Below are 15,337 nucleotides of genomic sequence, written 5' to 3'. Positions count from 1 at the left end.
GGAGAACCACGTGGAAAATCTCTGAAGCAGCAGTGACATCCTTTAGAGGTGCCTCAGGACCTGGCGTTTTGCTGTGGGAAATTCTCCTTGTCCCAGGAAGCTTGAATTTGGGTCAGGGAATGAAGCAAAAAGAGCCCAGCGAGCAGCTCGGCTGCACCCAAGGTTTAAATAAAGGGAGTTCTGGTGGGAAGGGCACCTCCTGCTTCTCGGGGTGGCTTGGTCAGTCTTATGTTTGCAGGACATAATGCTCAAAAGCTTCAACACTGGACAAACTGCTAAAGTTACAGCTAAACGACATCATACCATCGATCTACTCGTGGCTAAAGAAAAAACAAAAAACAGGAGAGAGGCCCCAACAGGAAAAAAAACCAAAACAGGAGAGACCCCAAGTCCTTCGGGCTGCGAAAGGTCTCCATGAATTAGTGCTTCTGCGTGTGGTGGACCTCGTTGCCTCCTCCGTTGTGCAGTGCTCAAGGAATGTCTTTGAAGGTCTCGGTCTCGTTTCTTCTCCCTCGTCCTCGCTCTGAATTCATAGCAGCATCCAGCCGAGATACTCCTGAAGAGTCGGGGAGCTTTTTTATGGTCAGGAGGTGAAGTAGGAGCTCTGCATGGAGTAGAGTCGGTCGATGGGGTTGCCCACGCGGGCTTGGAGGAGGTTGGCTTCGGCCGTCGAGAGCAGGCAGTCGCCCAGGTGGCTGATGCTGTCACTGTCCATATCGTGAAAAACTCCTTCTGAGTCTGGAAGAGGAAGGAAAAGAAAATGAGTGTGGAGACAGGAAAGGAAATGGAAAGGAGAAATGGAAAGGAAATGGAAATGGGAATAAGAAATTGAAAGGAAATGAGAAATGGAAATGAGATAGGAAAAGGAAATGAGAAATGGAAATGGGAATGAGAAATGGAAAGGAAATGAGAAATGGAAATGAGATAGGAAAAGGAAATGAGAAATGGGAATGAGAAAAGGAAAGGAAATGAGAAATGGAAAGGAAATGAGAAATGGAAATGAGAAAGGAAAAGGAAATGAGAAATGGAAATGGGAATGAGAAATGGAAAGGAAATTAGAAATGAAAAGGAGATATGGAAATGGAAATGAGAAAGGAAATGGAAATGAGAAATGGGAAGGAGAAATGGAAATGGAAATGAGAAAGGAAATGGAATAGAGAAAGGAAATGGAAATGAGAAATGGAAAGGAGAAACGGAATAGAGAAAGGAAATGGAAATGAGAAATGGAAATGGAAATGAGAAATGGAAAGGAGAAATGGAAATGAGAAAGGAAATGGAAATGAGAAATGGAAAGGAAATGAGAAAGGAAATGGAAATGAGAAATGGAAAGGAAATGAGAAAAGGAAAGGAGAAATGGAAATGGAAATGAGAAAGGAAATGGAAATGAGAAATGGAAAGGAAGCAAGAAAGGAAATGGAAATGAGAGAGGAAAAGGAAATGAGAAATGGAAATGGGAATGAGAAATGGAAAGGAAATGAGAAATGGAAAGGAGCAAAAGGTGGCATGAGGCTGCCCCAAGGGGCACAGACAAAGAGGAACAGCAGGACCATGTTTCACCCTGAGCCGTGGTCACCCTGAGCAGGTCTGAGGTGAGCCCCGCACCCAGGACCAACTTCAGGCAAAACTCTCTCCTCCCTCACCTAAACGTTTCATCTTGGATGGAGGTGAGACCCCAACCTCCATCCTGGCCCCTGGGGCTGAGGCTCTGGCCTCACCAAACATCTGAGAAAGGCTCAGCATGAGGTCCAAGCCCTGGGGAGCTCTTGCTTCTGCTGGCTGTTGTCACAGCAGAGCTGGCTTTTCGTCACTTAGACATCTACATGCGGCGTTGATGGACAATCTTCCACTGCTCTCCTACCGTAGGGGTGCAGGTGGTCTCCAGGCAGCTGAGGGGGCGTCAGTCCTTGTCTGTAGAGGTCAGTGCTGTAGCCGTTCTGCTCCAGGGGCAGCAGCTGCTGCTGGGGGATCCTGGGGTAGGGGACCATGAGCCCATCCAGGCCGTGGACGCTTGCGCCGTCTAAAAACACAACCAGTGGGATGGGGTAAATCATAGAATGGATCTGGTTGGAAGGGATCTTAAAGACCATCTAGTTCCACGCCCAGACACCTCCCACCAGAGCAGGTTGCTCCAAGCCTCCTCCAACCTTGGCCTTGAACCTCTTCAAGGTTCTCTGGGCAACCCCACAGCTCCTCTGGGCAACCTGACCTTAAAGACCATTGAGCTCCATCCCTGGACACCTCCCACCAGAGCAGGTTGCTCCAAGCCTCCTCCAACCTGGCCTTGAACCCCTCCAGGGATGGGGCAGCCACAGCTTCTCTGGAAAACCTGGGCCAGGCTCTCACCACCCTCACACCAAACAAGTTCTTCCCCAAAATCTCATCTCAATCTCCCCTCTTTGATGCCCCATCACTGGGAACATTCAAGGTCAGGATGGACAAGGTTTTGAGCGACCTGGGATGGGTGGAGACATCCCTGCTCATAGAATCATAGAATGGTTTGGGTTGGAAGGGACCTTAAAGACCATCTAGTTCCACGCCCAGACACCTCCCACCAGACCAGGTTGCTCCAAGCCTCCTCCAACCTTGGCCTTGAACCCCTCCAGGGATGGGGCAGCCACAGCTTCTCTGTCACCAACCCCCTCCATCCCATCCTGCACCCCCAGCGCTGTCACCATGCATGGTGGCTCCTCACCTTCGCTGTCATCATTGCTCTGCCTGCTGTTGCGACCGGTCCCTCTCCCGCTCCCCAAGCGAGGGTTGCCCAGTTGGTCTTGCTCCTGCTGTTGCTGCTGCTGCTGTTGTTGCCGGCGAGCGATCTTCTTCATCTGCAAGGAGATGGAGACCCGGGGTTTGAGGTTCTCACTGGATGAGGAGGGGAGTGGGTTGTGTTTAACGCAGCCGCAGACCCTGGCCACCTGCCTTGCGGAGAGACCAAGCACCTCCATGGTGTAACCCTCCTCTAAATTCTGCAAAATTAGAAAGGTTTCACCTTCTAGAAGAAAGAGGTGGCTCACCTTCTAGAAGGTTCCACCTTCTAGAAGAAAGAAAGAAAGGTCTCACCTTCTAGAAGAAAGAAAGAAAGGTTTCACCTTCTAGAAGAAAGAAGTGGCTCACCTTCTAGAAGGTCCCTTTCTAGAAGAAAGAAAGAAAGGTCTCACCTTCTAGAAGAAAGAAAGAAAGGTTTCACCTTCTAGAAGAAAGAATTGGCTCACCACCTAGAAGGTTCCACCTTCTAGAAGAAAGAAAGAAAGGTCTCACCTTCTAGAAGAAAGAAAGAAAGGTTCCACCTTCTAGAAGAAAGAAAGGAAGGTTTCACCTTCTAGAAGAAAGAAGTTCTTCTAGTCTTTCTATAGTGAGGAGGGGGAAAGCAAGTAGAAAAAGAGTAATAACAATAAAATAATTTAGGAATGTGAAAAATGTTAAGCAAAATTCAATAATTAATCACTTTTTGTATTGCTCTAAGCTTTTGCTGCTACTAGATGCGTGTTGTAGGATTAGGTGGACCTGTGGATGGTCCTGCTTAGCTGTTCTTCTAAGCATTTTAAGCCTTTTCTCCATTTCTAAGCTATTCTATATTTTCTTTTAATTGAATGAGTGTGTGGGACACCCCACAGGTACGTGGCACCCAGCTGTGGCACACAGGGACCATCACTCACCTTGGCTCTTTGGTTCTGGAACCAGACCTGGACCACCCGCACCGTCAAGCCCGTCTCGGCTGCCAGGGTCTCTCTTACCTGCCCAAAAAACCCAAAGAGCTGGATCAGAATTGAATTTGCTCTTAAAAAGGACCCGAAGCACCAGTTGAGTGGCCTCCTTTTACCTTTCTGCAAGGTTTGGAGGAAACCTCGAAGGAGGCCTTGAAGGCCCGGCGCTGCTGGGTGGTGAGGATGGTGCGGGGGCGCTTGGAGCGCTTGTGGTCTTTGCTCTCCTCGCTGCCTTTGCCGTGCGAGTGGCTGCCGTCCTCATCCTCGCTTTTCACTGCAAAGGAAGGTTGAGTCGTGGGGATTCAGCAGAGGGTGGCCTTTCTGGGCCATCTCCCAGGACAAGGATTCGTAGAATTATGGAATGGTTTAGGGTGGGAAGGGACCTTAAAGACCCCTCAGTGCCACCCTCTACTCTGGGCAGGGACACCTCCCACCAGAGCAGGTTGCTCCAAACCCCATCCAACCTTGGCCTTGAACCCCTCCAGGGATGGGGAAGCCACAGCTTCTCAGGGCAACCTGGGCCAGGCTCTCACCACCCTCAGAGTCAACAATTTCTCCCTAAATCTCCCTTTTTTCAGCTTAAACCCCTTCCCCCTGGTCCCATGGCTCCCCTCCCTCATCCATGCTGCCTCCCCAACTTTCCTGGAGCCCCTTGAGGGACTGGAAGGGGCTCCAAGGTCTCCCTGGAGATGGGGCAGCCACAGCTTCTCTGGGCAACCTGGGCCAGGCTCTCACCACCCTCAGAGTCAACAATTTCTCCCTCAATCTTCCTTCTTTTACCTCAAAACCGTTCCTCCTCATCCCATGGCTCCCCTCCCTGGTCCCTGCTCCCTCCCCATCTCTCCTGGAGCCCCTTGAGGGACTGGAAGGGGCTCCAAAGTCTCCCTGGAGATGGGGCAGCCACAGCTTCTCTGGAAAACCTGGGCCAGGCTCTCACCACCCTCAGAGTCAACAATTTCTCCCTCAGTCTTCCTTCTTTTACCTCAAAACCGTTCCTCCTCATCCCATGGCTCCCCTCCCTCATCCCTGCTCCCTCCCCAACTTTCCTGGAGCCCCTTGAGGGACTGGAAGGGGCTCCAAGGTCTCCCCACAGCCTTCTCTTCTCCAGCCTGAACCCCCCCAACTCTCTCATCCTCCGCTTCCCAGCAGAGGGGCTCCAGCCCTCCCATCATCTCCCCACCCTCAGCACCAGTTCCAGTCCCAGCTCCTCACCGGACTCGGTGGGTGCCGGGCTGATGGCACTCAACATCTCCTTCTCCTTCTCGTAGTCGCTGCGACAGAGCAGCTGCCCCTCCTTGAGCACGAACTCGTCTCCCCGCTGCAGGCGCCGCTCGCACTCGCAGCAGTAGAAGCAGTGAACGTGGTAGACGTTCTCCAGCACCCTCATGATGAGCTCGGAGGGGGCGATGGCCTTCAAGCAGCTGCTGCACTTGGTCTGAAACAGCCTGTAAAGAAGGTTACAGAATGATAGGGGTTGGAAGGGACCTCTGGAGATCATCTCCTCCAACCCCCCCAGCCAGAGCAGGGGCACCCAAAGCAGGTCCCACAGGGTCCCATCCAGGAGGGGTTGGAATGTCTCCAGAGATGGAGACTCCCCCACCTCTCTGGCAGCCTCTTCCAGGGCTCTGCCACCCTCAAAGTCAACAAGTTCCTCCTCATGTTGAGATGGAACTTCTTATGTCCCAGTTTGTGCCCGTTCCCTCTTGTCCTGTCACTGGGCACCACTGGAAAAAGCCTGGCCCCATCCTCCTGACACCCACCCTTCAGATCCCCCCTCAGTCTTCTCTTCTCCAGACTCCAAAGCCCCAAGTCCCTCAGCCTTTCCTCATCAGAGATGGTCTCCTCCCCTCCTCATCTTCGTAGCCCTTTGCTGGACCCTCTCCAGCAGTTCCCTGTCCTTCTGGAACTGGGGAGCCCAGAACTGGTCCCAGTGCTCCAGATGGGGCCTCCCCAGGGCAGAGCAGAGCAGAGCAGAGGGGAAGAATGACCTCCCTCAACCTGCTGGTCATACTCTTCTCCATGCAACCACTCTTCTGAAGATCCCAGTGCTTAGACCCTTGGGCAGGGCAGATCCGCCCTGGGTTGGGGTTCAGGAAGCCAAGGGAAGAAGTGGGTGGATGTTTGGAGCTGTGGTAGCACATCCCAGCAAGGAACTTACATCCCAATAGTGCTTTTAGGGGCTTTCTTGACCCTCTGTAGCACCAGGGAGGACCAAGACCTTGCTTGGCCCAACAGGACAGAGGTCTATGTCCCCTCTTCCTCCCTAGGGCTGTTCGCTACCGGGCTTTGTTAGGTTCCTCCTTGTGAGAGGACTTTATGGACCCCTCCAGGACCGTCCCCAAGGGCTTGGAGGAGCCTCACACGGGGAGTCCCACTTGGGGGGAGGCTGTTTGTGCCCCACACTTGTGTCCAGAGGAGAGAAATAAACAACTGCTGAGCGCCCCGCGTCCCGAGCAGATGGTTCTGATGAAGTAATTTGGGATCTAAACAAATGTGAGCGGCGGTGGCTGCCGGCTGACAGCTTCTATTTAGCCACTTGACAAGAGAAAGTAATAAAATAGGGATTAATTAGGCTGTTGTTTAAACACACAGGATCTTCCCCACCAGCAGGGAACTCATAAACTGGGATTGAGAACAAGACTGGGTTAATCCTCCTGGCAAACTCTGTGGAGCAGGATGAAGAGGCTTTACAGGGGTGGGCTCATCCCTTCCAAATACCACCATGGATTTGCGCTGCGCGGTGGCTTTGGGTTGAAGTGTCTGGGACATTCCAACTGGAATGGGGTGGGATTTCTCCCTCCTTTGTGCGAGTGTGTTTGTGTGCCTGTTCCTCTCTCTCCCTCCCCCTGTCTCTCTCCCTCTCCCCGCCTTTTCCTCTTTGTCTTTCTGTAAGTCGCACTTGAAAAAAATAATAATAATAATCATCGATTTTGAGTTGAAAGAGCAGACTTTTAACCACAACCTCCCAGTGCCGGAACGAAGCAGCAAACTGGGAACGTGTTCCGGGCACAATCCCAGCCCAAATCTGGGCTGAGGCCAAACGTCTAAGACCAACATCCTTCTGTTACAGCAGAAGTGAAATACTAAAAAGAATTTAAAAAAAAAGACTCAACCACAGTGTCTGGGTTATCTGGGATCGGTCGGGAACATTTGAGGTGTTACTAAACATGAAGGTATTAAAGTTCCTGGAATTTAAGCCCAGAGGAAAGATAAAGGTGCTGGAGTCTGACCCCGTGGTCATTGCAACCCGGAGAATCTCACCCAGGGATTCCCACCTCAAGCCAGTTCATGGTCTGGGGCTCCCAGTGTGGTCTGTCCCCATCCATTTGGAAGAGGTTCCAGAGACTAACTACCTCCTCGTTCCTTATTCCCAATGGGAATCTTCCTTTATTCCATGCCCAGCGACTAGACTTGGTCACATCTTATCTTCTTGAGAACCACTTAGAATTAGTTCTGCCCATTGGGGGTGATGGAACCCTTCTTCTTCCCAGGTTTCTGTCCCTCCTCATCCTTCCAACCACTGATTTCAGAGCGAGCTCTGCCTTTCCTCGCCAGCTTGGCCGGGAGAAATACTGTCCCCAAAGATCTGCCTGGCTTGGCTCTGTGTTGGAGTGACACAAAATGTCATTTGACTTGGAGATGAGCTGGTCCCAAACTTCCATCTGCTCTTACTGTACCTTTCGGAGATGGTTTTGCTCCTGTGACATCTCCCCACCTCAGGCCAAGCTGGTTCTGCCCCACAGCCCCCAAACCCAGGGATGGACACAGTGACAACACAGACCTGACAAACAGAAGCTTTACTTCGATATTGAAGTGTTGGACCTGCCCTGACTCCAAGTAAGGAACAGGAAAACACTGATGGAAAACTCCCTCTCTTCTTCCACACTTGGGTTTGCTTAATTTTTTTTTACCCATGTGGATACTGGGGCCTTCCCTGGGTCCTTTGATATTTCCAGCCTCAGTGATATCGCTGGTTGCTTGAGGAAAACAGCCCAAATATTGCTCAGCTGAAGCAGGCAGAGGAAAGCTTTGAGCAGGAGGTGCTTCATGCCAGGCTGATCGGGATGGAGGGGAACCAGGAGAGGTGGAAAAAGATGTCAGAGGTGGGAAACGAGACCTATTCACCGTCGGGACGAGGCATTTAGCAAGACTTTACTCAAAAGATGCTGTCGTGTGCCAGATTTCCATGAAAAAGGGGTGTTTTGGTTGGGTTTTTTTTGCAGCTCTCAGGTGAGGGAAGCGCCAGTTTCTGCCGTGTAACTCAATAAGGCTTTTGGCAGCGCGAGGCTCGCACCCTCCCCTCTCTCCCAGCTAAGCCCCGAAAACAAATCCGCTCTGCTTTGTACTAATTGAAGAAAACATTCAGCAAGCAGCTCATAAACACGGTGTCAGCTCGCATTACACAAAATTAAAATTCTCAGCCCCCTCCAACACCAGGAATTCCTAAAGAGGCTGGTTTTAATATTGCCTGAATCCGTTTAAGTCAAGGTAATATTGTTTAGGTTGCCATAGGAACAAAATACATCTCCGTTGCTGGCGGTGGGCTACGAGGAGGCTCAGGAGGCTGCGCTGGGGGACGCGGCTACACCGTGTCTAGAAGCGGCCACTGCAGAAACTATGCTGAGGGACGGTCCCAAAAATAGGCACATTCCCAAGTTCCTCATAAAAAGTGCATTTGGGAACAGGCGGGACACGAGCGAGATCTCTCCTCAAAGGAGAGAATGATAGAAACGAGCGAGATCTCTCCTCAAAGGAGAGAATCCCAGAATGATAGAAGGTTGGAAGGGACCTCTGGAGATCATCTCCTCCAACGCCCTGCCAAAGCAGGTCCTCCTAGAGTAGGTTGCACAAGAACTTGGCCAGGTGGGTTTTGAACATTTCCAGAGATGGAGACCCACCCCACATCTCTGGGCAACCTCTTCCAGGGCTCTGCCACCCTCAAAGTCAAGAAGTTCCTCCTCGTGTTGAGATGGAACTTCTTATGTCCCAGTTTGTGCCCATTCCCTCTTGTCCTGTCCCTGGGCACCACTGGAAAAAGCCTGGCCCCATCCTCCTGACACCCACCCTTGAAGTATTTATAGGGGTTGATCAGATCCCCCCTCAGTCTTCTCCAGACTCAAAAGATCCAAGTCCTTCAGCCTTTCAAAAAGAGCCTCAGTGGCAGCAGGACCACATTGAAGTGCCCGTAACTCACAACAACTCTACCCCACTTCTTTTGGAAGCCACCTAAACCTCATAGTCCACGTGCCTCAACTTCTGTTTTGACCAAGTCTCCCTTCGTCCTTACTCAATGCTCTTCTTTCCTCAAAATCCCATCCCAGTTTGATTTCTGGTTGAGATTTCCTTACGGGAGGTGAGGCCACCGACTTTTATTCCTGCCAACATTCGGAAACCATCCAGCACTCGAGCAAGGATGAAGACACACAGGGGCATCTTAAAGAGCTTTGGTGCTGGGCTGGAGGCCAAATTCACACCTGCCAGGAGGCCTTTGGGGCCAGCTCTGGGGCCACATGGCCGGCAGGAGAAGGTGCAGTGATGCCTTGGAAGTCCCAACACTATCTCTCTATTTAAATGCCTGGACACTACAGCAACCCCCAACATCTTCTTGGAGCTTTGCTAAAATCTTGGTCCCAACAGCATCACAGGATCACAGAATCACGGCAACCCCCAACATCTTCTTGGAGCTTTGCTGGAATCTTGGTCCCAACAGCATCACAGAATCACGGGTTCATAGACTGCTTGGGGCTGGAAGGGACCTTCTCTGATCATCTCCTCCACCCCCTGCCGTAGCAGGGTCATCTGGAGCAGGTTGGACAGGATCACGTTTGTATATATTTGGAATATCTCCAGGGAAGGAGACCCCACACCTTCTCTGGGTTCCAGTGTTTCATCACCCTCAAAGTAAAGTGGAATATCTCCAGGGAAGGAGACCCCACACACCCTCTCTGGGCTCCAGTGTTTCATCACCCTCAAAGTAAAAAATTTTTTCCTCGTGTTGAGATGCCCGTGTCCCAGTTTGTGCCCGTTGCCCCTTGTCCCATCACTGGGCACCACTGGAAAGAGTCTTCTTGCCACCTGCCTTTTAGAAACTGATAAAAATCAATGAGGTCTCCTCTCAACCTTCTCTTCTCCTGCAGCCAGGAGTCACGTACTCTGGGAAAAACAATTCCACTACTTGATTCCCTCACCCTCCACCTTCACTCTCTCTTTTTTAATGCTTTTCTTTCAATAACAAAACAGTTGGGGAGGACCCAGCACGTAATTAATTCCCCCCCCTTTTCCTCCCGAGAAGTTCAGTAAAGTTTGAAGCGTGGAGCAGAGGGAAGAGGAACCGCAGCAAAGCCACCCCTGGCAGAGGAGCTCTGAGATTTTTTTTCTTTCCTACATCTTTTCAGACATTTATGGACTTCACTTATCAGAATTCAGCCCCGGTGAAACACCCCGGCCCCCAACTCTCCCAAAATCCTTGCAGGAACATCCCTGGGGCAGCTCCGTGGCTCTGGAGGAGAAGCACAGCCCAACTCCCCGCTCCCCAGATGGGGATGAGCCGATCCTCCCGAGAAGTTCAGTAAAGTTTGAAGCGTGGAGCAGAGGGAAGAGGAACCGCAGCAAAGCCACCCCTGGCAGAGGAGCTCTGAGATTTTTTTTCTTTCCTACATCTTTTCAGACATTTATGGACTTCACTTATCAGAATTCAGCCCCGGTGAAACACCCCGGCCCCCAACTCTCCCAAAATCGTTTGTGCCCGTTGCCCCTTGTCCCATCACTGGTCTGGAGGAGAAGCACAGCCCAACTCCCCGCTCCCCAGATGGGGATGAGCCGAGCAGCAAATTATTTGAGACCCTCTCTGACCCACGGTGGCCCAGAGGAGACGCCGACCCAGGCCTGGGAAGGGTAATTTGGGGGGTGTACGATTGTCTCAACGGGATTAAAAGGTGTTAATGAAGCAAGGAATAAGCTGGGAGGCCTGGGCTTCATGAAACGGGCTTATTTAGTTAGGGTTTAGTCAAAATGAAGCAGTCCAGGCTTAAGCAAGGTCTGTTTACTTAACGTTGAGCTGCAAAAATCCATTGTAGCCGCCTGAAATATTGAAGTGGAACTTGCAAAAGCCTCTTCCCAGATTTCGGGCCGGGGGCTCCGGGGGCGTTGATGGGGAAGGGGACCCCCACGAGGGCAACGGGGAGGCAGCACAATCCGCTCTTTCATTGCCTCCCCCAACAGCCGTTTCCCCCAGTTCAGCGACAGAAAGTGGCACCGGGGGATTAAGGGGACAAAAAAAATGTCCTTCTGCTTAATTTTTGACTCCTTCCAGCAACGTTTGGGTCAGGGAGAGGAGGAGGAATTTGGAGGACAAGAGTTACTTTTGCTCTCCGTTCCCTCCAAAGCTCTTTGTGGCTTCTAGGAATAGATTTACCCCCAAAGAGGCACTTTTTAATCACATAATTATGTCGTTGACCCAGAAAACGGCCAAGGCTCAAAGGTACTCAAACCTCCTCCAGCGTGAGCGTGTACGTCAGGAGCCTTCCCAATGTCAAAGCTTCCCAAAGCCAAGTTCTCCCCCAAGGAGAGGGAAAAAGCAAATTTAAAATAACAGATGTTAATTATCTCACTATAAAAGGGTGGAACAACGGGGTAGGAGTCGGAGAAGAGCCACCATCGCACTATTGCTGTTGCATCTTCATCCACACAGAGGGAACGACCCGACCTTCTCTGTCCACCACTGGAAATCATAGAATCATAGAATGGTTTGGGTTGGAAGGGACCTTAAAGATCATCTAGTTCCAACCCCCCTGCCCTGGGCAGGGACACCTCCCACCAGAGCAGGTTGCTCAAAGCCCCATCCAGCCTGGCCTTGAACCCCTCCAGGGATGGGGCAGCCACGACTTCCCTGGGCAACCTGTTCCAGTGTCTCACCACCCTCACTGTAAAGAATTTCTTTCTGGTATCTAATCTAAATCTCTCCTCTTCCAGTTTAAAACCGTTACCCCTTGTCCTTTCACTCCACTTCCTGACAAAGAGTCCCTCCCCAGCTCTCCTGGAGGCTTCCTTCAGATATTGAAAGGCCACCAGAAGGTCTCCCCAGAACCTTCTCTTCTCCAGGCTGAACAACCCCAGCTCTCTCAGCCTTGTCCTCGTAGGAGAGGTGCTCCATCCCTCTGATCATCTTGGTGGCCCTCCGCTGGACCCGTTCCAACAGGTCCATGTCCTTCCCGTGCTGAGGACTCCAAAGCTGGACACATAGCTCCAGGTGGGGTCTCACCAGAGCAGAGTAGAGGGGTAGAATCATCTCCCTCGTCCTGCTGGCCACGCTTCTCTTGATGCAGATCAGGATGGGGTTGGCTTTCTGGGCTGCTGGTGCACACTGTTGGCTCACATTAAGCTTCTCATCCACCAACACCCCTGAGTCCTTCTCCTCAGGGCTGCTCTCCAGACATTCTCCCCCCGACCTGTGTTTGTGCCTGGGGTTGCCACGTCCCGGGTGCAGGACCCTGCACTTGCTCTTGTTGAATCTCATGAGATTCACCTGGGCCCAACTCTCCAGCCTGTCCAGGTCCTTCTGGATGGCATCCCTTCCCTCCAGCTTGTCGACCCCACCACCGAGCTTGGTGTCATCGGCAAACTCACTGAGGGTGACCTCCATCAATGCCCTCCATCCTTCATCCTCCATCCATTGATGTCTCCAACAAAGATGTTGAAGAGCACTGGTCCCAGTATGGACCCCTGAGGAACCACCACTCGTCACTGGCCACCAGTTGGACATTGAGCCGTTGACCACAGCCCTTTGAGTGCGGCCATCCAGCCAGCTCCTTATCCACCCAGTGGTCCATCCATCGAATCTATTAGTTTCCAATTTTGAGACCAAATATTACTTAGAAGAAGGAGGTGCACTTGGCTTGGTTAAACTTCATGCGATTTGCACGAGCCCACCTCTCCAGCCTGTCCAGCTCCCTCTGGATGGCATCCCTTCCCTCCAGAGTGTTGACCCCACCACCAAGCTTGGTGTCGTCAGCAAACTCGCTGAGGGTGCCCTCCATCCATGCCCTCCATCCTCCATCCATTGATGTCTCCAACAAAGATGTTGAAGAGCACTGGTCCCAGTATGGACCCCTGAGGAACCACCACTCGTCATTGGCCACCAGTTGGACATTGAGCCGTTGACCACAACCCTTTGTGGCCATCCAGCCAGCTCCTTATCCATCCATCGAATCCATTAGTTTCCAATTTTGAGACCAAATATTACTTAGAAGGAGGAGGGCAGCCCCACGGTTGTGTAGACCAGAAGGGCTTTGGGGTCGGATCTCCCCAGAGTTTTGAATTTAATCTAATTGCACTCGGTTGGAAAAAGGAACCAAAAAAACCCTACGTGGTCCTTCTTGAGCAGCCCCTGGAGATGCCCTTGGTGTCCACCCAGAAGGTCCAAGATGTTCCGAGCTCCACTCCTTGGATACTTCATTCTCTTCATGTCAGCGATGGAAAAAAAAAACCAAAAAAACCCCAAACCCAACAAACCAACCCAACCGCTACCGAAAAACCCCAAACTGGGAGCGAAAGAAGGAAGGAAAACAACACCAAAGAGGTTCTCGAAGCCGGAGAGATTCATAAATATTAAAGTGACACGAGTGAAACGCTACTGAAAGATTTAATACCGCGCCGCCGCTCTGTCCCTCAAGGGGTTAAACCCCCCACCGCGAGGATATTACTGCCAGCGCGGTGGCACCGAGCCATCACCATATAATCTGATGAACTCTTTTATTAAATTTCACAGGCCTGTCTTCTTTATTAAAATCTCCCAGAATTCATAGGGCGCCTGTCATATCGCTGCTGAATGCTAACAAAAAATGTGGGTTGGTTTTTTTTTTCCCTTTTTTTTTCTTTTTTTTCTTTTTTTTTCTTTGTTATCTTTTTTCTTTTTTTTTTTTCCTTTTTATTTCTTTTTTTTTCCTTTTTACTTCTTTATTTCCTTTTTATTTCTTTTTTTCCTTTTTACTTCTTTTCTTTTCCTTTTTAGTTTTTTTTTTCCTTTTTAGTTCTGTTTTTCCTTTTTAGTTCTTTTTTTCCTTTTTAGTTCTTTTTTTCCTTTTTATTTCTTTTTTTCTTTTTACTTTTTTTTTCCTTTTCATTTCTTTTCTTTCTTTTTAGTTCTTTATTTCCTTTTTATTTCTTTTTTTCCTTTTACTTCTTTTATTTCTTTTTATTTCTTTTTTTCCTTTTTACTTCTTTTTTTTCCTTTTCATTTCTGTTTTTCCTTTTTACTTCTTTTTTTTCTTTTTTATTTCTTTTCTTCCTTTTTAATTCTTTATTTCCTTTTCATTTCTTTTTTTCATTTTTACTTCTTTTTTTTCTTTTTTTTCTTTTTACTTCTTTTTTTCCTTTTTACTTTTTTCCTTTTTATTTCTTTTTTTCCTTTTCATTTCCTTTTTTCCTTTTAATTTCTTTTTTTTCCTTTTTACCTCTTTATTTCCTATTTACTTCTTTTTTCCTTTTTAGTTCTTTATTTCCTTTTTACTTCTTTTTTCCTTTTCATTTCTTTTTTTTCCTTTTTACTTCTTTTTTTCCTTTTTTTTTTTCTTTTTTCCAGCATTAATTGAGGAAGAAAATGATCAAACTCCTTCCAAACCCACCCGGGATGGGGGGGATGAGAGGGGGTTGAACGTGTGCCCTGAGACACCCCATTTCCCATCCCAAACTGCTCTCCTCCTCTCTCCCAGCCCCTGCAAGAGCTCTCCTGAACTGGAAACACTCCCTGGCACGATGGAGGGGAACTCAACTTCCACTTTTCTTTTTTGCTTTTCTTTTTTTGCAGAGGGAAACATATTCCTTTAATTCCTCATTCTCCTTTAATCCCATCCCGAGCTGGGGGAAGGTGGGATTCAGCTCTTGGATCCCTACAAGCTTGCGCTGGGCTGGAACTAGGCAATAGCTTTGGGTTTAAGGTCTTTAAACTATACTCTAAATCCTTTTTTTTTTAAAATATTTCCACCAGGAGAGAGTGGGAGTCGTGCCCTGAGTGACCACGGGACGCGCGGAGCCGCGGCGGCGACGATTTCTCCGTTAGCCCCTACGAAGCTCCCGCTCTAATTCAGAAGCTTTCGTGGGCTCCTGCACTTTTTAAAGGCTATTTTTTCAATTTCAAGGCTATTTTTATTTTTTTCCAACAAGAGAACCAAGCCTTTTGCTGCTGCAGGAGGGAAGAGGTGGGTCCTGCCCCAAACCACCCACACCTCTGCCTGCCCCTGCCCAGGGAAAGGCATCACCCTCTTCTTTTTTTTCTAATTATTTTCTCATCCAGGTGCAAGGAGCTGGTGTGGAGCCTTGGAAGCTGCCCCACTTTGGGATTCAAAACCACACTGAGCCCCAACCCCCCCCAAAAAAACCCCAAAGGGAACTAAATCTCATATTTATGGGGATTCTCCCTCTTTGAGAGATGAAGTATCACCAAGATAACACCTTCTCCCTCTCCCCCCGGAGCTGGAAACCATCAGCTCCTTTCTCTCTCCTCTTCCTTTCCCCCTTCTCCCCTCTGCAAAAGGTTTTAAAGTTGAGAGTTATCAATTCTTATTGATTTTGTCCTGCCTTATTGCAGACTCCCCCGTCTCCATTAGTATGCCTGGCAGGAGAACGGGGTGAGGGGG

General features: G+C 49.7%; 1 protein-coding gene across 1 annotated transcript; it reads right to left on the bottom strand.

Annotated features, from left to right (window-relative positions):
- Positions 1-583: 583 nt before the first annotated feature.
- Positions 584-6,409, bottom strand: LOC106886918 (LIM homeobox transcription factor 1-alpha-like). Its single transcript, XM_014940203.1, has 7 exons — positions 6,396-6,409; positions 4,917-5,149; positions 3,821-3,978; positions 3,657-3,734; positions 2,693-2,825; positions 1,859-2,017; positions 584-738 (listed from the first exon to the last, which is right to left on the bottom strand). The coding sequence occupies exons 1-7, from the start codon at positions 6,407-6,409 to the stop codon at positions 584-586; spliced, it is 930 nt and encodes a 309-aa protein (XP_014795689.1).
- Between the last annotated feature and the right edge of the window lie 8,928 nt (positions 6,410-15,337).

Source organism: Calidris pugnax, unplaced genomic scaffold (assembly GCF_001431845.1).
Source record: "Calidris pugnax isolate Ruff unplaced genomic scaffold, ASM143184v1 scaffold100, whole genome shotgun sequence".
NCBI lineage: Eukaryota > Metazoa > Chordata > Aves > Charadriiformes > Scolopacidae > Calidris > Calidris pugnax.
Note: the sequence above shows the minus strand (reverse complement) of the source record. Positions and strands in the feature narration are given on the sequence as shown.

Coding starts and splice junctions, on each gene's coding strand:
- LOC106886918 (XM_014940203.1), bottom strand. Junction 2,018..2,692: donor GAGCAATGATGACAGCGAAG/GTGAGGAGCCAC, acceptor TTGTGTTTTTAG/ACGGCGCAAGCGTCCACGGC. Junction 739..1,858: donor AGACCACCTGCACCCCTACG/GTAGGAGAGCAG, acceptor TTCCTCTTCCAG/ACTCAGAAGGAGTTTTTCAC.